The 15,803-nt window shown below is 48.5% G+C and overlaps 1 protein-coding gene across 6 annotated transcripts in view; it reads right to left on the bottom strand.

Moving 5' to 3' along the window:
• KIF9 (kinesin family member 9) overlaps positions 1-15,803 on the bottom strand; it is a 53,120-nt gene that overhangs the window by 13,368 nt on the left and 23,949 nt on the right. For 5 of the 6 annotated variants that reach the window (XM_039228246.1, XM_039228245.1, XM_039228250.1 and 2 more), the window contains 7 exons: positions 10,729-10,797; positions 9,878-9,982; positions 8,678-8,733; positions 7,642-7,732; positions 7,023-7,156; positions 5,507-5,698; positions 3,309-3,523 (listed from right to left, as the gene is read on the bottom strand). In XM_039228246.1, the coding sequence (XP_039084177.1) occupies positions 3,309-3,523; positions 5,507-5,698; positions 7,023-7,156; positions 7,642-7,732; positions 8,678-8,733; positions 9,878-9,982; positions 10,729-10,797 (862 nt within the window). The remainder of the gene's footprint in view (positions 1-3,308; positions 3,524-5,506; positions 5,699-7,022; positions 7,157-7,641; positions 7,733-8,677; positions 8,734-9,877; positions 9,983-10,728; positions 10,798-15,803) is intronic. The other variant, XM_039228248.1, reaches the window with a different exon arrangement.

Below are 15,803 nucleotides of genomic sequence, written 5' to 3'. Positions count from 1 at the left end.
CGCTGAGTTAAGATAACATGACACGGTCTGCGGAGCCACGCACTCAGCCGGCCACTGCCCACAGCACCTTGAAAGCTCAACATAGGCGTCATGTCAACCCTAGCAGGGAGTGTGGGGCTTCTACCCCCAGGACCCCTGAAGAGGGAGTCCTGCATGTGACTGAGGTGTGTGGTGGGGGTGTGCAAGGCAGTTTCCAGGTCCCTTCCACTGATGTTTGCTGGGGAAAAGTTAAGACACTGTCACAGACACCGTATATGGAGAGCCAACTGGGACCTTGAATTGGGACCAGTTCAAGGAGTCTGGAGTGTGAGGGGGTACAGTGTGGAGTGACCTGGTGTGTGTACTGTGGGCAGTCCCCAGTGTGGTCACTGTGACAGACACAAATCCTTTAGAGTAATACTGTATAATATTCTGTTGACATGGGGAGGGACTGTGAGCACCCTGTGTCCCACTGTGGGGGAAGGGGTTATCTCTGATTATGTCTAAGCAAAAAACTTCAACCTAAAATGATTTTTCAGGGGCACCTGGATGGCTCAGTCAATTAAGCATCCGATTTGATTTTGGCACAGCTCATGATCTCACGGTTCACGGGACTGAGCCCTGTGTCAGGCTCTGCACTGACAGCACGGAGCCTGCTTGGAATTCTCTCTCTCCCTCTCTCTCTGCCCCTCCCTTGCTCGAGCATGCTCTGTCTCTCAAAATAAATAAACATTTTTTAAAAATTAAAATGACTTTTTGGGGCGCCTGGGTGGCTTAGTCGGTTAAGCGTCCGACTTTCGCTTAGGTCATGATCTCGCGGTTTGTGGGTTCTAGCCCCCCGTCGGGCTCTGTGCTGACTGCCAGTTCAGAGCCTGGAGCCTATTTCAGAGTCTGTATCTCCCTCTCTCTCTGACCCTCCCCTGCTCACGCTGTCTCTCTCTCTCCTAGAAATAAATTAAAAAAAAATTTTTTTTAAATTAAAATGACTTTTCATTTTTCTTTCACAAAATACTAATCAACATGCCAAATTTGCTGAACTTTCTGGGCCAATAAGTAGCTATCAATCAAAATGAATCAAAAATGAATTTACTTGATCTATTTCTTCAAGATAAAAGTATTTTATTTGGTATTTTAACAACCAATGGGAACCACTGATGTTGGGGGGGGGTAAAAGCAAAAAAGTTTTCTTTGGTACTGATAGATAAAACTTTATTTATTTGTTTGTTTATTTGTTTATTTACTAAAGTTTATTTTTTTGTTTTGAGAGAGGGAGAGAGTGAGTTCAAGACCATGAGGGGGAGCAGAGAGTGGGAGAGAGAAAATCCTAAACAGACTCTGTGCCATCAGTGCAGAGCCTGGTGTGGGGCTCAAACCCATGAACCATGAGATCATGACCTGAGCCAAAATCAACAGGTGGATGCTTAAACCAATTGAGCCATCCAGCTGTCCCTAATAAATAAAATTTTAAGTATTTTATTTTACTACTTTTTTAATCAATTGAATAATAATAATTATTATAAAATAAAATAATTTATTTATTTTGGGAGAGAGGGCACGTGCATGAGTGGGGGAGGGACAGAGAAATCCTAAAGCAGGCTCCATGCCTAGCGCAGAGCCCAACTCAGGGCTCAATCTCACGGCTGTGAGATTTCAACCTGAGTTGAAATCAAGAGTCAGATGCCTAACCAACTGAGCCACCCAGGCACTCCTAATTTAAAATATTTTAAAATACTGTTTATGTATTCTTCATCTCATCCTTTAAAAATATTTGTTTTCAGGGGCGCCTGGGTGGCTCAGTCGGTTAAGTGTCCGACTTCAGCTCAGGTCATGATCTCGCAGTTCGTGGGTTCGAGCCCTGCATCGGGCTCTGTGCTGACGCTCAGAGGCTGGAGCCTGCTTCAGATTCTGTGTCTCCCTCTCTCTCTGGCTCTCCCCCACTCATCCTCTGTCTCTCTCTGTCTCAAAAATAAATAAACTATAAAAAAAAATATTTTAAAAATATTTGTTTTCAGGTATATTTAGGCATAGATGATATGTCAGCACAGCATGAGTATATATTATTTAAGATATGTAAATATGTAATAAGAAATTACATATTCAAAGAAGATGTGGGCAGAAGGGACAAAGGCGTACTTGGTCCTGGGGGTGCCTGGGGCTTCTGAGTGGGGGCATGTCTAGAGCTACCATCACCAGCCCTCCCCTGTCCCCTTGTAGGCTTTGCCTTCTGGAATAATGTGTCACAGTTGGTCTGTGCGGTATGAGCAGAGTGGCCTCAAGAATTTGTAGGTGCCCTTTGAGAAGTAAATGAGTAAAGTGCACATCTCACTGTGACATGATCCACCTAGCCTGCAGAAATAAAACAAATGACCCCTGGAGATGTCCCCACTGATCCGACCGCCTGGAGAAGGGTTATGATTTAGCAAGAGAAAGCCCAGCAACCTCTGGGTGTACCCTGCTGAGAGAAGCACAATGGGGCCAAGCCAGGATTGTGAACAAGAACATGGTCTCTGAACTTCTGGCCTCAGACCCAGGATAGTTACTCATTAAAATGCAGGTTCTGAGCCTTGCTCCAGATCTCCAGAGTTAGACCCAGCAGCCGGGGCCTGGGAATCTGGGGGTGACCAGCCCTCCCAGAGGAGATCTCTGCACACTCAAGCTTGAGGGTCCCTGGCCTACGGTGCAGGTGTGGTCAGTGTCTGCCTTTGGGACAAGGGCACCAGGTCAGGGTAACCAGGTGAGCACCCTCCCCACACTGAGGTCCCTGCTCTCTGAGCCTGAGGGTCCCCCACACCACCTGCCTTAGGAGACAAGACTTTGCCAGGTCAGCATTGGGTGTTAAGGATTTGGCATGAGGAATGGTCTTAGTGACAATGAACCCCCAGATCCTCTGGTATCCATATTCTCTTTCCCTCTTCAGTTTCTTGTGTCTTGACCAGCACCCTCATGCCAATCAGACTACCCTGGGTGGTGAGGAGAATACACCTAGGGACCTTGTGGGGGATGACAGCTGCCCATCTCCCTGGGAGGCCTCTATAAGACCAAGGCTGCTTCTCCACTGGGAGCAGCATATACCATGTAGAAGGCCCAGAACCTAGGTCTGAGATAACAAAATAATGGGGGACCCACAGGCAGAAGCTGACTGACAGGGAAGGACCCCGTGGCTCCCCAGGGCTGACCAGAGCCACGTGATGACTCAGGGGTGAAGACTGTACCCCAACATGCCCTGCGGCCCCACTCCCATCTGAGTCCTCCAGTACCCAGGGCTGCCTCATTTAGTGCCTAGGATACTCAGCTCCCACAGCCCCCCACCATCTTCCCACCATATTTACCTTGCTTCTCCCGGAGTGACTTCTGAAAATTTAGTGCCTCCTTGGTCACGTCCATCTCCCGCTTGATGGCATTGATACGCTGTGTAGTCTCGCTGGCCCTTTTCCTCCGCTCGTTCAAGATGGATTTGTTCTCTTTGAAGATGCGGTTGATCTCACTGCCTCGCTCGTTCTTAAAGTCCTCAAAGGCCACAGGTTTGGGGGGTGGGGTACTGGGCCTGAAGACAGAGGGGGAGGGCAAGGGGAAGGTGGGGTGGCAGTCTTAGAGCCTAGAAGCATTTGGCCTCTCTTCCCTGGGGCTTCCATGGGCAGAAGGCCCGAACTCCCAGACACCACCTATCCTGCACGGGAGCTACCCTGTGCAGGAACCGCTCACCCGTGTCTGTCTCACTTCAGCAAGCAAGGGCACAGGACCACTGCAGAAAGTGAGGACAGCAAGGAAAAGTGTAAAAACCAGAAAACAAAGCAAAAAACCACTCACTATGTATTAGCAATTATACTTTGGTATGTCTACTTCAGGGAATCTCTTTGATAAATGTTTTAATGTTTGAGGGGCACTTGGGTGGCTCGGTCGGTTGAGCATCTGACTCTTGATTTCAGCTCAGGTCATGATCCTAAGGTCATGGGATCGAGCCCTGTGTTGGGCTCCATGCTGAGCGTGGAGGCTGCTTGGGATTCTCTCTCACCCTCTGCTCCTCTCCCCTGCTCACACACACGCTCTCCCTCTCTCTCTAAAATAAAAATAAATAAATAAAGTTTTTAATGTTTGAAGTCACACAGTAGATGTGATTTCACATCTTTATTCACAGAAACATTCTTTCGTGTTATGAGGAACCCTGAGAACTCTGGTAAACGAGTTGTTATTGAAGTGCTAGGGCAGGGAGAAGTGGATTGTCCACAACTTCCTATGAAATACATCCAAAAAATGAGGCTTTGGGGTGCCTGGGTGTCTCCGTTGGTTAAAGGTCTGACTTCAGCTCAGGTCATGATCTTGCGGTCCATGAGTTCAAGCCTCGCGTCAAGCTCTGTGCTGACAGATCAGAGCCTGGAGCCTGCCTCAGATTCTGTGTCTCCCTCTCTCTCTGTTTCTTCCCTGCTCACTCTCTGTCTCTCTCACTCTCAAAAATGAATAAATATTTTTTTTTAAATTTTAAATAAGAGGGATGGAGAGAAAGATGGACATGTGATGAAATAGGTATAGTAACATGTTAAACGTAGAATCAAGAAAGTATTCACTATCCAGTACTTGCAACTTCTCTGAGTGCTTGGAATTGTTCACCTGCTGAGGAAAAAATTCTTCATGCACATCCTTGTACATCCCAAGGGCAGAGAGATAATAATTCATTTAGTGCCTTTGCCATAACGTTAGCTACTCTAGATATTTCACAAAAAGACTTTTTTGCTTTTTAAATTAATGAGGCAGTGAACATCTGTTTGCATAAATCTTTGTGCACATCTCTAATTATTTCCTCAGGACGGATTACTGAACACTCAATTACTAACTCACCAGGGAGAGAAACTAGGTAGCCAGAGGAAGGGGTCTCATACCTTGAGAATTTGGTGACTTTTTTCTTTTTTTTTCTTTCTTTTTCTTTAAGTAGGCTTCCAACCCAGCACAGAGCCCAATGTAGGGCTTGAACCCATGACCCTGAGATCAATACCTGAGTTGAGATCATGAGTCAGATACTGACTGAGCCACCCAGGTGCCTTTTGAATGCATTAGTTATTTAAAAATTTTTTTTAATGTTTAGTTATTTTGAGAGAGAGAGTCAAAGCACAAGCAGGGGAGGGGGTAGAGAGCAAGGGGGACAGCGCATCCAAAGCGGGCTCTGTGGTGATAGCAGAGAGCCTGATGTGGGGCTCAAACTCACGAACCATGAGATCATGACTAGAGCTGAAGTCGGATGCTCAACTGACTGAGCCACCCAGCTGCCCCTAAAATTTTTTAATTATTTAAATAATTGCTATTTGAAGGGTCTAAAATGATTCCATGTGTAACTGCGTATCTTGGAGGAGTCCTGAGGTGGGAGGACCATTTTGCATGAGTATAAGCCATCATGTTACTTCTTTTTGGAGTGTGCTCCTAGTCTTTGCCTATTATCCCTTATTTTATCTCATGTATCTGCAGGCACTATTGACATGTTGAGGATCACCCTCTGGTTTTGAAAGATCTGGAGCCGGAACTAGCATTAGAGAGTTACCTGGGTGGGCGTAATTCCTCTTTTGGGGAATCCGAAGGAAGGGGCTCAATGCTGGAGGTCTCCCGCTCCCGCATAATCATGTCTTTGACATCCCCCTCCTTGGAGGATGGGGTCATCTGGGTCTTGGACATAGAGACATCCAACTCTTTGCCACTCACAGGGCTGCTGGCACCTTCCTTTCTTGCTAAGGAGCTGGAAAGAGAAGGCAGGGAGACCCCAGGGCTCAGTCATGGGCAGTAAGGTATCTCTGGTGCTGAGTGGAGTGACCTTTCCAAAACCTCATAAATCAGAAGCCCCATCCCACTCAGTCCTATTTAGATCATACACATGGGCCCAAAGGCAAAGAATAAGACCCTATGAGTAGGAAGAAGAGAGAATTCTTCTCCCCCTCTTCAGCAGCCTTGGCAGGAGACACCTGCGAAAATGGCAGTCTCCAGGTCTGAAAGCAGGTGGACCTGTGGGGGTGGGCCACAGGCTCCTGAGAGCATCCTGGCCACTGAGACACTCATCCATCACACAGGCATCCCTGGGAAGGAGTGGCAGAGCCCCCACTCAGGTTAGGTCTGTCTGTGGACCAAAGGTAAAACAAGACATGTCTGCCCCGATGCCTTGACCAGTCCATGATCTGCATTCTCCCACCTACATGAGTGCCCACACCAGCTCTCAGAAAGGTAGCTGCCCTCCCTCTCCAAGTGATGGTGCCCAGGGTCCTCCTTCCCAGAGAGGCACATCTGAGCGGCCTGAACCATCAGGAGGATGCTAGGGGCCTCGACAACCCCACTACCCGACTCTTGTCCTGCATGGGATGGTTTTCTAAATCAGCTTTGGGCTGTGTCCTTTACCAAGTGATAGTAACAGAGACAACACATCCCATTGCATACTTTCTAGGTACAGGGACTGCATTCACCCACTTATCTTCACAACAGCTGCCAAGACTTTGATGCTACTATTATAATTCCCAACTTAGGGACCAGGAAATGGAAGCACAGAGAGGCTGTCGTGCCTCACCCCTTGGGTGAAAGGCGCCTCCTAGAGTCCATGCTCTTTGTCCACTGCTACCAGCACCTTCCAGGGAGAGTGTCTCATTAAGCAAGACTTGCATACACAAATGACCCTTGCCTGAAGGTGAACTGCAGTCTTTAGGTGACATGAGCACCAGGCAGCTGGGTCACAGGTGGTTTCCGCATGAAGTACCAGAGTGGGGAGTGCTAGCCTGGCCTCTCTCTTCTACTCTACCACTCATCAGTGTTGTGGCCTCAGACATGACTTCCTTCCCCTCTCTGGGCCTTGGTTTCCACATCAGTAAAATAGAGACACTAATGCCCACCTTGTGGGGTTGCCGTGTGGATAAGAGGTAACCAGCCCAACCTGAGTCCCACAGATATTGCTAGTATTGGCAGTAATGCGAGCAACTGTGACCACCCAGTAGCTAAGGCACTAGCTGAGCTACTCTCTTCTTTCACCAGACAAGGAGGGCCAGGTGCTGAGCAGGTAGAGGAGCAGGGAGGTTACTCACCTGAGCTGCTCTCTGAATGTCTTCTTGGACTTGGATTTCTTCCCAGGTTTGGCAGAGAAAGGGGTGACCCCGAGTCCAAAGCCTTGTCCATCAGGCTCACCTACTAGGTGTCCTTCAACATCCACAATCCCTGCCTGGAAGAGGCCAGCCACAGGGCCAGGAGTTAGATGAAGGGTTCTGAAGTGTGGGGGACCCAAGCACTGCATAAGTGCTCAGGTGGGCATGTTGACCCCACAAACCAAGATGGCTGTCGCCAGTGCCGCTGACTTCAGGCTGCCTCCAACAGCACTATCTCTGACCCTCTACCAAATTTCCACATTTCCACATCAGTGCCACGCAGTGGTCTGGTGTCTCACGCCATACCCTGAGGATCTCGAGTCCTGTTGCCAACATGACTCCAGGAATTGGTCTTGTCTATGGTCATGTCTCTAATTTTGGAAATCACCTTGAATTCCTATACGGTAGACTCTTACATGGGTCACACTCATCCTGGTGTTACCTTTACCTGTTGCAACCCTAAATCTGCTTTAATGTGGAACACTTGCTTGCTGCTTCTGGAAACGTCTGTGGATGGAAAAATGTGATATGAGTGCTGTCAACAAGAAGCAACCATGCATACCTTCTGGACCGCAGAAATGGCTGCAAAGTCATTCTTGTCTATGAGGGTATACTTCCTGCGCAAAGCAGATTCTACTTCCTGTTCCTGTTGGCTTGAGAGACAATGAGAGAACAGCTGGTACCTGGGGCCATGCTGAACCCTTGGAGCGAGAACCAAGTACTGGAGGAGAGCGCGTGTGGGTGTGGCCCCCACACCCTCCCCATGAACCAGACCAGACAAAACAAGTTCATGCCACACCCTGATTTCTCAGTGCACACACCTATTGTCCAGCCTCCCAAATCTGCAATGGCCACCCTTGTGTGCCAGGCACTTCTGCTCCAAGATAACTTTAACAAGGACTGTAAGCCTGCCTCAGGACCATGCTTTCCTGCCTAGGTGCTATCTTTAAAAGGCCCTTTTGTGGGTACCTGAGTGACTCAATTGGTTAAGCATTTGACTTCAACTCAGGTCATGATCTCACCACCGTGAGTTCAAACTTCGCATCAGGCTCTGTGCTGACCACTCAGAGCCTGGGGCTGCTTCGGATTCTGTGTCTTTCTCTCTTGCTGCCCCTCCTCCACTCAAGCTCTGTCTCTCCCTCTCTCCTCCTCCCTCAAAAATAAATAAACATTTAAAAAGTGCCCTTTGGAATCATGTGACCCACTTCTGTGATCCACCCAGCATGAGCTGCTCAGTCTACAGTTATGCCTGCACCCATATAAACCACAAATGCCTCCTGAGGTGGGGGTGGGGAGCAGGGAGTATTCATGATGCCCTGCTCTGGCCATGCTCAGAGCTGGCACTCCATAAGGACCTTCTGTTGAGTTAATGAACTCAAGAAACAGCTACCAGGGACTACTTCTGCTCTGAGTTGTCCTTGAATGGAGGGCTGTCTTCCCCGCTTCCCCCAGGGGAAGGTAAGGGCTGGAGGATTTGAGAGCTCAGGGGGCTGGGTACACCCTCAAGGACTCTGATCTGGCTCTTCACCCACGAGACAAGGCAGTGCGCTTACAGACCGCACCCATGGTGGGGAGGGGAATGAAAATGGCAGCCTTACCTCAGAACCACCCGGAACTGGTTGAACACTTCTTGGATCTGTCTGAGGTTGATTATCTGGAGGGAAGAGAGCAAGACAGAGATTGCACATTTAACAGCACAGCACAGGGTGTGTCTGTTCGCAGAGAAACTGGGACTCCTTGAGTAACCCTTTGATCCTCTGTCTTGAGAATAGAATATCAGTTCTCCTCAAGAACAGAGACACGATTGGTTCAGTTTTCAAGCTAAGTATTTATTGAGACTATAAAAATGAACCTTGCCAAGTGAAGATCTCTGTAAAATTAGAATGCCTCTAGTACTTGGAAATACTAAGAAAAGCATTTTAATAAAATGTATTGAACTCAGCTCTCCCCACTTTCTAAAAAGTTCCATTGTGAACTTTGTGTGTGGTTACAGACATGTATACACCTGTGGCTGGGGGAAGGTTCGGCTTCCCTCTCGGCCCTAGCATTAGCCCTGAGGGTCAGTCTGGGACTAAGCCTCCCACAAGGCCCGAAGAGCCTGCTCCTCCATTATCCGAGGCCTGCCAGTTATAGCTGCTGCAGTGACGGGCTAGGGGTGGGGGTGTCTGCCATGTAGCTCCCTAATGAGGGGTCTGCTGGCCTGCACTGTGAAAACAGAATGTGTCCTTCCTCCTGAGGGACCTTCCTCACGTGGCTGCCATCTCTTCCTCCTCGGCCCACTCCAACACAGGCGCTGGGTGTCTGCCTTGTAAACCAGCATGGCTGTCACCCTTGAACAGCCTCGCACCACCTGGCACAGCCAAGCACCTGAGCTCCTGCAGCTCAGTTAATTCCAGCTTGGTTTCCTCCTCACTGTACAAGTGTGGCCACCAAGTTCTCAAGGTTGAGCATTTTGTGGCTGTCACTCAGCAAAGAGACAGCTGAGCTGAGACATGATTCAGGGCTCCCTGGCTCCAGGGCCTGCACTTGTGAGTGATGGGCCACCCCCTGTGTGGTCAGGGCTGGTCAGGGCCGTTGGCCTCTCTGTGCAGCACACCCATCCTTGTCACCCTAAATATGGATGCTGAGGCCTTGGTGGGCTGCGGGGCCCAAGGCCAGGGGTCCAACACCACCCACCCAACACCCACTGCACCTACTCAGTGTGAGGTTCTAAGGCCAGCACAGCACATGTGGGGGTATGCCCAGGATATGGAGGCCCAGGCCACCGGGCATGGTGGTCCCAAGGAGATGCTCCTTACATCGATCTCGTCCAGCGTCCCCTCTAGGTACCTCCGCACCTGGGAGTTGATCTCAGCAATCTGGATTTCATCCATGGGATCGTAGTTCACAAGGGTGCGGTTGGCCTTGGAGGAGGATGAAGAACATGTCAACAAGCTCCAAACACCTGAGCCCAACAGGGGCAGGAGGGGTCATTCTGAGAATCAAGGTGGAGAGGTTGGGCACAGGCCCTGGCCACCTAAGCCAGCTCCATTCCCTTCACCATCAGGTCCTGGCCAGGTGCTCGGGTCACAGAGGGACAACTGGGTCTTGGAGGGAAGGAGAGCCGCCTGTTATGCGCTTGCCACTCCAAGCAAGGGGCTCTGCTGGCTGAGTCTCAGCAGACACTAGGATGACAGCCATGGGAGGGAGGTGGCTGCCTCTGTCTGGAGACCCCCCTGGACTGTGAGCAGGCCCAGGCAAACCACCAGAGATCTCCTGTCCCCACCCTCTGCCCTCAAGACTCTCTGCTGCTGCCCCTCCCCCACTGCCCAGTATGCCCTACCTCCTCTGACCTTGACCGTCATGCTGTCTACCCCTGCCCTACCTACCTGGCACTTGGCCCCCTGCCTCTCATCCTCCTGGCAACTGTCTGCCTCTGCTCCCTGATATCTGACACTCCTGCCCACACCCTTCTGCTCTTCCGGTTTCCCTGCACACCAGGCATCCCTGGCTCCCCAGCTCCTCTGACCCCAAAGTCTCCCTGCCTACTCGGCCTCCTACAGATCTGGCCCCTGTCCACCCAGTCCCTCTGCCCAGTTAGTACTGTGACCCCAGTCCCTCGGGCACTCCGGCTAGCACCTCACCCAGCCCCCTGCCTCTAGCCCCTTACCAGGCTGTCGTGGATGGCCAGCTCCTGCTTGAGCAGTGCCAGCTCCTTCTCCAGGTTCTTGACCATTCGCTGCCAGGGAAACACAGTTTGGGGCAGGGCAGGAGGACAGTCAGAGAGGCCACCTGGCCTCTTCCACACCAAGCCCACAATTCCCCAGCCTGTGCTTGGACATCCCAGCCCCTCCTGGTAATGCATGGAGTGTGATCTCAGCATCTGGACAATTCCCTCCCCACCAGTGACTCTTCCCCAACTGGGGTGAGTTTACGGTCTTTAGGGGCCTCACTGCTTCTTTCAGCAGGCAGAGGAGATAGAACTGAGTGAGCACAGGGGCGCCTGGGTGGCTTAGTCGGTTAAGCGTCCGACTTTCGCTTAGGTCATGATCTCGTGGTTCGTGGGTTCGAGCCCCGCGTCGGGCTCTGTGCTGACTGCCAGCTCAGAGCCTGGAGCCTGTTTCAGAGTCTGTGACTCCTTCTCTCTCTGACCCTCCCCTGCTCACGCTGTCTCTCTCTCTCTCTCTCTCTCCTAGAAATAAATAAAAATATTAAAAAAAAAAAAAAAGAACTGAGTGAGCACAGACACCTCACACCCCAACTTCCAGGAGCTTCGGGATATTTCCAGTCTACCAGGGTGAAGGCCTTCTCAGTGCAGCCCACTGCCTCCAGGAGGCTCTCCATGCACAGCCTTACCTTTTACCCTCATCCTTCCCAACCACTGCACAAACATATCACATCCCCTGCTGATAATCATGTATGTCACCTCCAAATTTTTTGCCATTTTAAATAAGGCTACACAACATTTTTGTACTTATATCTTTGTGTCTTTATAGGTTTCTGTAGGATAACACAGGCTCTTTGTGATCTGCCCCCGTAAATTCTTCCCTACTGTTCTCCCAAAGCTCATTCCACTCCTACCAAACTGGCACACTCCCGCCTCTGCACTGCCTGTCCCCTCTGCCCAGGACTCTCTTCCCCAGGTATTGCCCTGGCGCACCCCCGCACCTCCTTCAAGTCTTTGTTCAAAAGCTTCTAAATTAGGCACACTTCAATCACTGTATGTAAAACTGCAGTTTTACACACTCCCCACTCCCACACCACTCTTTTTTCAAATCTTGCTCTGATTTTTTTATAGCACCTATCACCAACACACCCTAGAGCAGTGCTGTTTAACAGAACTTCCTGTAATGTTCTATATCTGTGCCCTGAGTTACATGTAGCTACTGAACCCTAGAAATGTCACTAAGGTGACCAAGGAAGTGAACTTTTAATTTTACGTAACTAATTTAGATAACCCAAGCGAGTAGCAGCTATTGTACTGGATGGTGGAGCACTAGAACTTACCTATTTCTTTTATTTTTTAAGTTTCTTTTTAAGTTTCTTTATTTATTTTGAGAGTGACAGAGGGAGAGGCAGGGGGAGAGAGAGAGGAAGAGAGAGAATCCCAAGCAGGCTCCACGCTGTCAGTGCAGGGCCCAATGTGGGGCTCAAACTCACAAACCGTGAGGTTATAACCTGAGCTGAAATTGAGAGTCAGATGCCACCCAGGTGGCCTTTTAAATTTTTTTAAAAGAAAAATTGTAGGCAGACATACCTCATTTCATTGTTCTTTGCTTTGTTGAGCTTCTCAGATACTGTTTTTTATAAATTGAAGGTTTGTGACAACCCTCAATCAGGCAAGTCTATCGGCACCATTTTCCCACAACATTTGCTCACTTCCTGTCTCGGTGTCACATTTTGGTAATCCTTGCAGTATTTCAAAATTTTCATTATTATTTTATTTGTTATATGATCTGTGATCAGTGATGATGAGTCACTGAAAGCTCAGACTTGGGGTTAAGTAGGCTCCATGCCCAGCGTGGAGCCCACTGTGGGGTTTGAACTCCCCACCCTTAGATCAAGACCTAAGATGAGATCAAGTGTCAGACACTTAACTGACTGAGCCACCCAGGTGCCCCAGCAATAAAGTATTTTGCAATTAAGGTCGGTACATTGTTTTCTTAGACATAATGCTATTGCACACTTAATAGACTACAGTATAGAGGTGCCTGGGTGGCTCAGTCGGTTAAGTATCCAACGCTTGATTTCATCATAATATCACAGTTTGTGAGATTGAGCCCCACATCGGGCTCCATCCTAACAGTTTGGGGTCTGCATAGGATTCTCTCTCTCCCTCTCTTTTCCCCTCTACCTCTCCAGACTATGGTATAGCATAAAAGTAACTTTTATAGGCACTGGGAAACCACAAATTCATTTGACTTGCTTTATTGTGATATTCACTATATTATAGTGGTCTAGAACCGAACCCACGATATCATTGAAGGTATGTCTGAATATTTGAGGTGTACAACGTGATATACACACACATAGTAAAATGATTACTATAGTCATGTTAACTATCATATCTATCTCCTCACCTAGTGACCACGTTTTATGTGTGGTTAAAAGCATCTGAGATCTACTTTCTCAGCAAAGCTCAGATGATGTTTAGCATTTTTGAGCAATAAAGCATTCTTTAATATAGTATACAATACAGTATTATTTTTTGAAAAAATCTTTAATGTTTATTTGAGGGAGACAGAGAGAGAGAGGGAGAGACAGAGCTCGAGCGGGGGAAGGGAGAGAGAGAGGGAAACATAGAATCCAAAGTAGGCTCGAGGCTCTGAGCTGCCAGCACAGAGCTCAACATAGGGCTTGAACTTACAGACCGTGAGATTATGACCTGAGCTGAAATCAGATGCTCAATCAACTAAGCCACCCAAGTACCCCTACAATTCGATATTATTAAATATGGCCACCATTGTACATTAGATCCCCAGAACTTATCTGTCCTATAAATGAAAATTTGTGTCTTTTGACCCCTTTCCTCAGCCCCCACTCTTGATAACCACTGCTCTACTCTCTGCTTCTATGAATTTGATTTTTTAGGTTCCACATGTAAGTGAGATCTTGCAGTACTTTTCTTTCTGTATCTGGCTTATTTCACTTGACATAATGTCTTCCAGATTCATCCACTTTTTTTTTTTAAGTTTATTTATTTATTTATTTATTTATTTTTAACATTTATTTATTTTTGAGAGACACAGTGTGAGCAGGGGAGGGGCAGAGAGAGAGGGAGACAAAATCCGAAGCAGGCTCCAGGCTCCAGCCTGTGCTGACAGCCCAGAGCCTGACACAGGGCTCAAACTCAAGAACTGCGAGATCATGACCTGAGCAGAAGTCGGGTGCTTAACTGACTGAGCCACCCAGGCTGACTGAGCCCCTTAAGTTTATTTATTTAAGTAATCTCTACACCCAATGTGGGGTTCAAACTCACAACTCAGAGATTAAGAATTACATGCTTTCCCGACTGAGCCAGCCAGGCTCACTAATTTCTTACATTTATCATATCTCTCTCTCCCACCCCCAGTAGACTGTTAGCTCCTTGAGGACAGAGATTTGTGGTTTTTGTATATTAACACACTCTAGGTGCTTCAAAAAGTGCCTGGCACATGGTAAGTGCTCTATCGATTTTAGGTGAATGGATAAATGATATATTTCTAGGAACAGAATTGCTGACTCATTTTACATTTGATAGATACTGTCCTGCTGTCTTTCAAATGAGAGGCACAAAGGATTTTATGCTGAAACCTCTGAACAACAGGGCTTTCTTCAGTTGTCAAAAAATGGCCACTGGAGGGAGCTCCTGACAACTGGATCCTGACAGTGGTGACCAGAGCTGCAGGGAGAGGTGACAGAACCCTGGCATCCTGGTGTCTCTGCCACAATTCAGGGCACAAAGCCTAAGACTCAAAGCACATAACCGGGGTCCAAATCCTGGCTCTGCCTCTCTGAGAATTCCCAAGAGGGTCTCCTTTGGGTAGACTTCCTATGAGGTCAGTGGGAGAGGCTTGGTGGCCAGTCCCTCCTCTCTGCTGGGGGATCTCAACTCTAGAAAACACATCATGCCCTGGGTAGGGAAAGTCAGGCTGTTGAGGGCCTCCAGCTGGATGACTGTCCAGTGTGGCACGGGAAGCCAGGCTTACATCTCTGGGCCAATCAGCTGATGTGAGGAAGTGGACCATTGGCTTCCCCCCTAACCAGCCTCCATGTCACGTCCTGAGAGCATAGGAGCTACTTCTCATGCCTGCCAGGCTCACCCTCCTGTACTGACTGCAGAGAAGCTGCTTGGAAACACAAGGCTGGAGCACCAGACCCCACAGCACAGGGCCGGACAGCACCTCCTTGTGACCAACTCCTTTTTTTTTCTTTTTCTTTTCTTTTCTTTTCTTTTTTTTTTTTTTTGGTATCTCAGATGGAACATGCAGCTGACCAACGCCTTTAAAGATCAGGGACATTTTCTGAATGGAATTAATGCCTTGGAAACAGCACAGACTCAGGTAAGTTCCCTGATGGTCAGGGGTTTCCATCATAAACATAATGAGGATCATTCAGAGTGTTCTGTTTAGGTAGCACAGCAGACTAGGAGCGGCTCTCTGCTTGGGAAACTTCCCTGGTTGAGCCCACTGCAGCCTGCAGGTACGATCTCTCAGCAGAGCACAATACCAAGTGTCTGACTGCTGGCTCTTTACGCCCAAGGCTCACAACCTTTACACCATCTCAGAATCACAGACTGCCGAGTGCGAGGGTCACTGGAGGTCATCGGTCCAGCCTCCTAGTTCATAGGGGAAAACTCTGAGGTAATTCCATGGAAGCTACCCCATGGTCACGAAAACAGGTGTCTATACTGAAGATGGCCCTGGAAAGAACACAGGCAGACTGGCTGTGGTCTATGAAAGGTGGCAGCCCAAGCAATTTTCCACATCTCTCTCAAGAACTAATGTTTATAAATATTTATCATTTTTTTTAAAGTTTACTTATTTATTTTGAAAGAGAGAAAAAGAGACAGAGCATGAAGGAAGGACAGAGAGAAAGGGAGAGAGAGAAAATCCCAAGCAGATTCTGCCCTGTCAGCACAGAGCCCAATTTGGGGCTGTAATTCATGAAATCATGAGATCATGACATGAGGCAAAATCAAGAGTTGGATGCTTAACCAACTGAGCCACCCAGGCCTCCCATAAATGCTTATCATAAAGATTCTAA

This window comes from Hyaena hyaena, unplaced genomic scaffold, assembly GCF_003009895.1.
Source record: "Hyaena hyaena isolate Hyena2069 unplaced genomic scaffold, ASM300989v1 scaffold_30, whole genome shotgun sequence".
Taxonomy (NCBI): Eukaryota; Metazoa; Chordata; class Mammalia; order Carnivora; family Hyaenidae; genus Hyaena; species Hyaena hyaena.
Note: the sequence above shows the minus strand (reverse complement) of the source record. Positions and strands in the feature narration are given on the sequence as shown.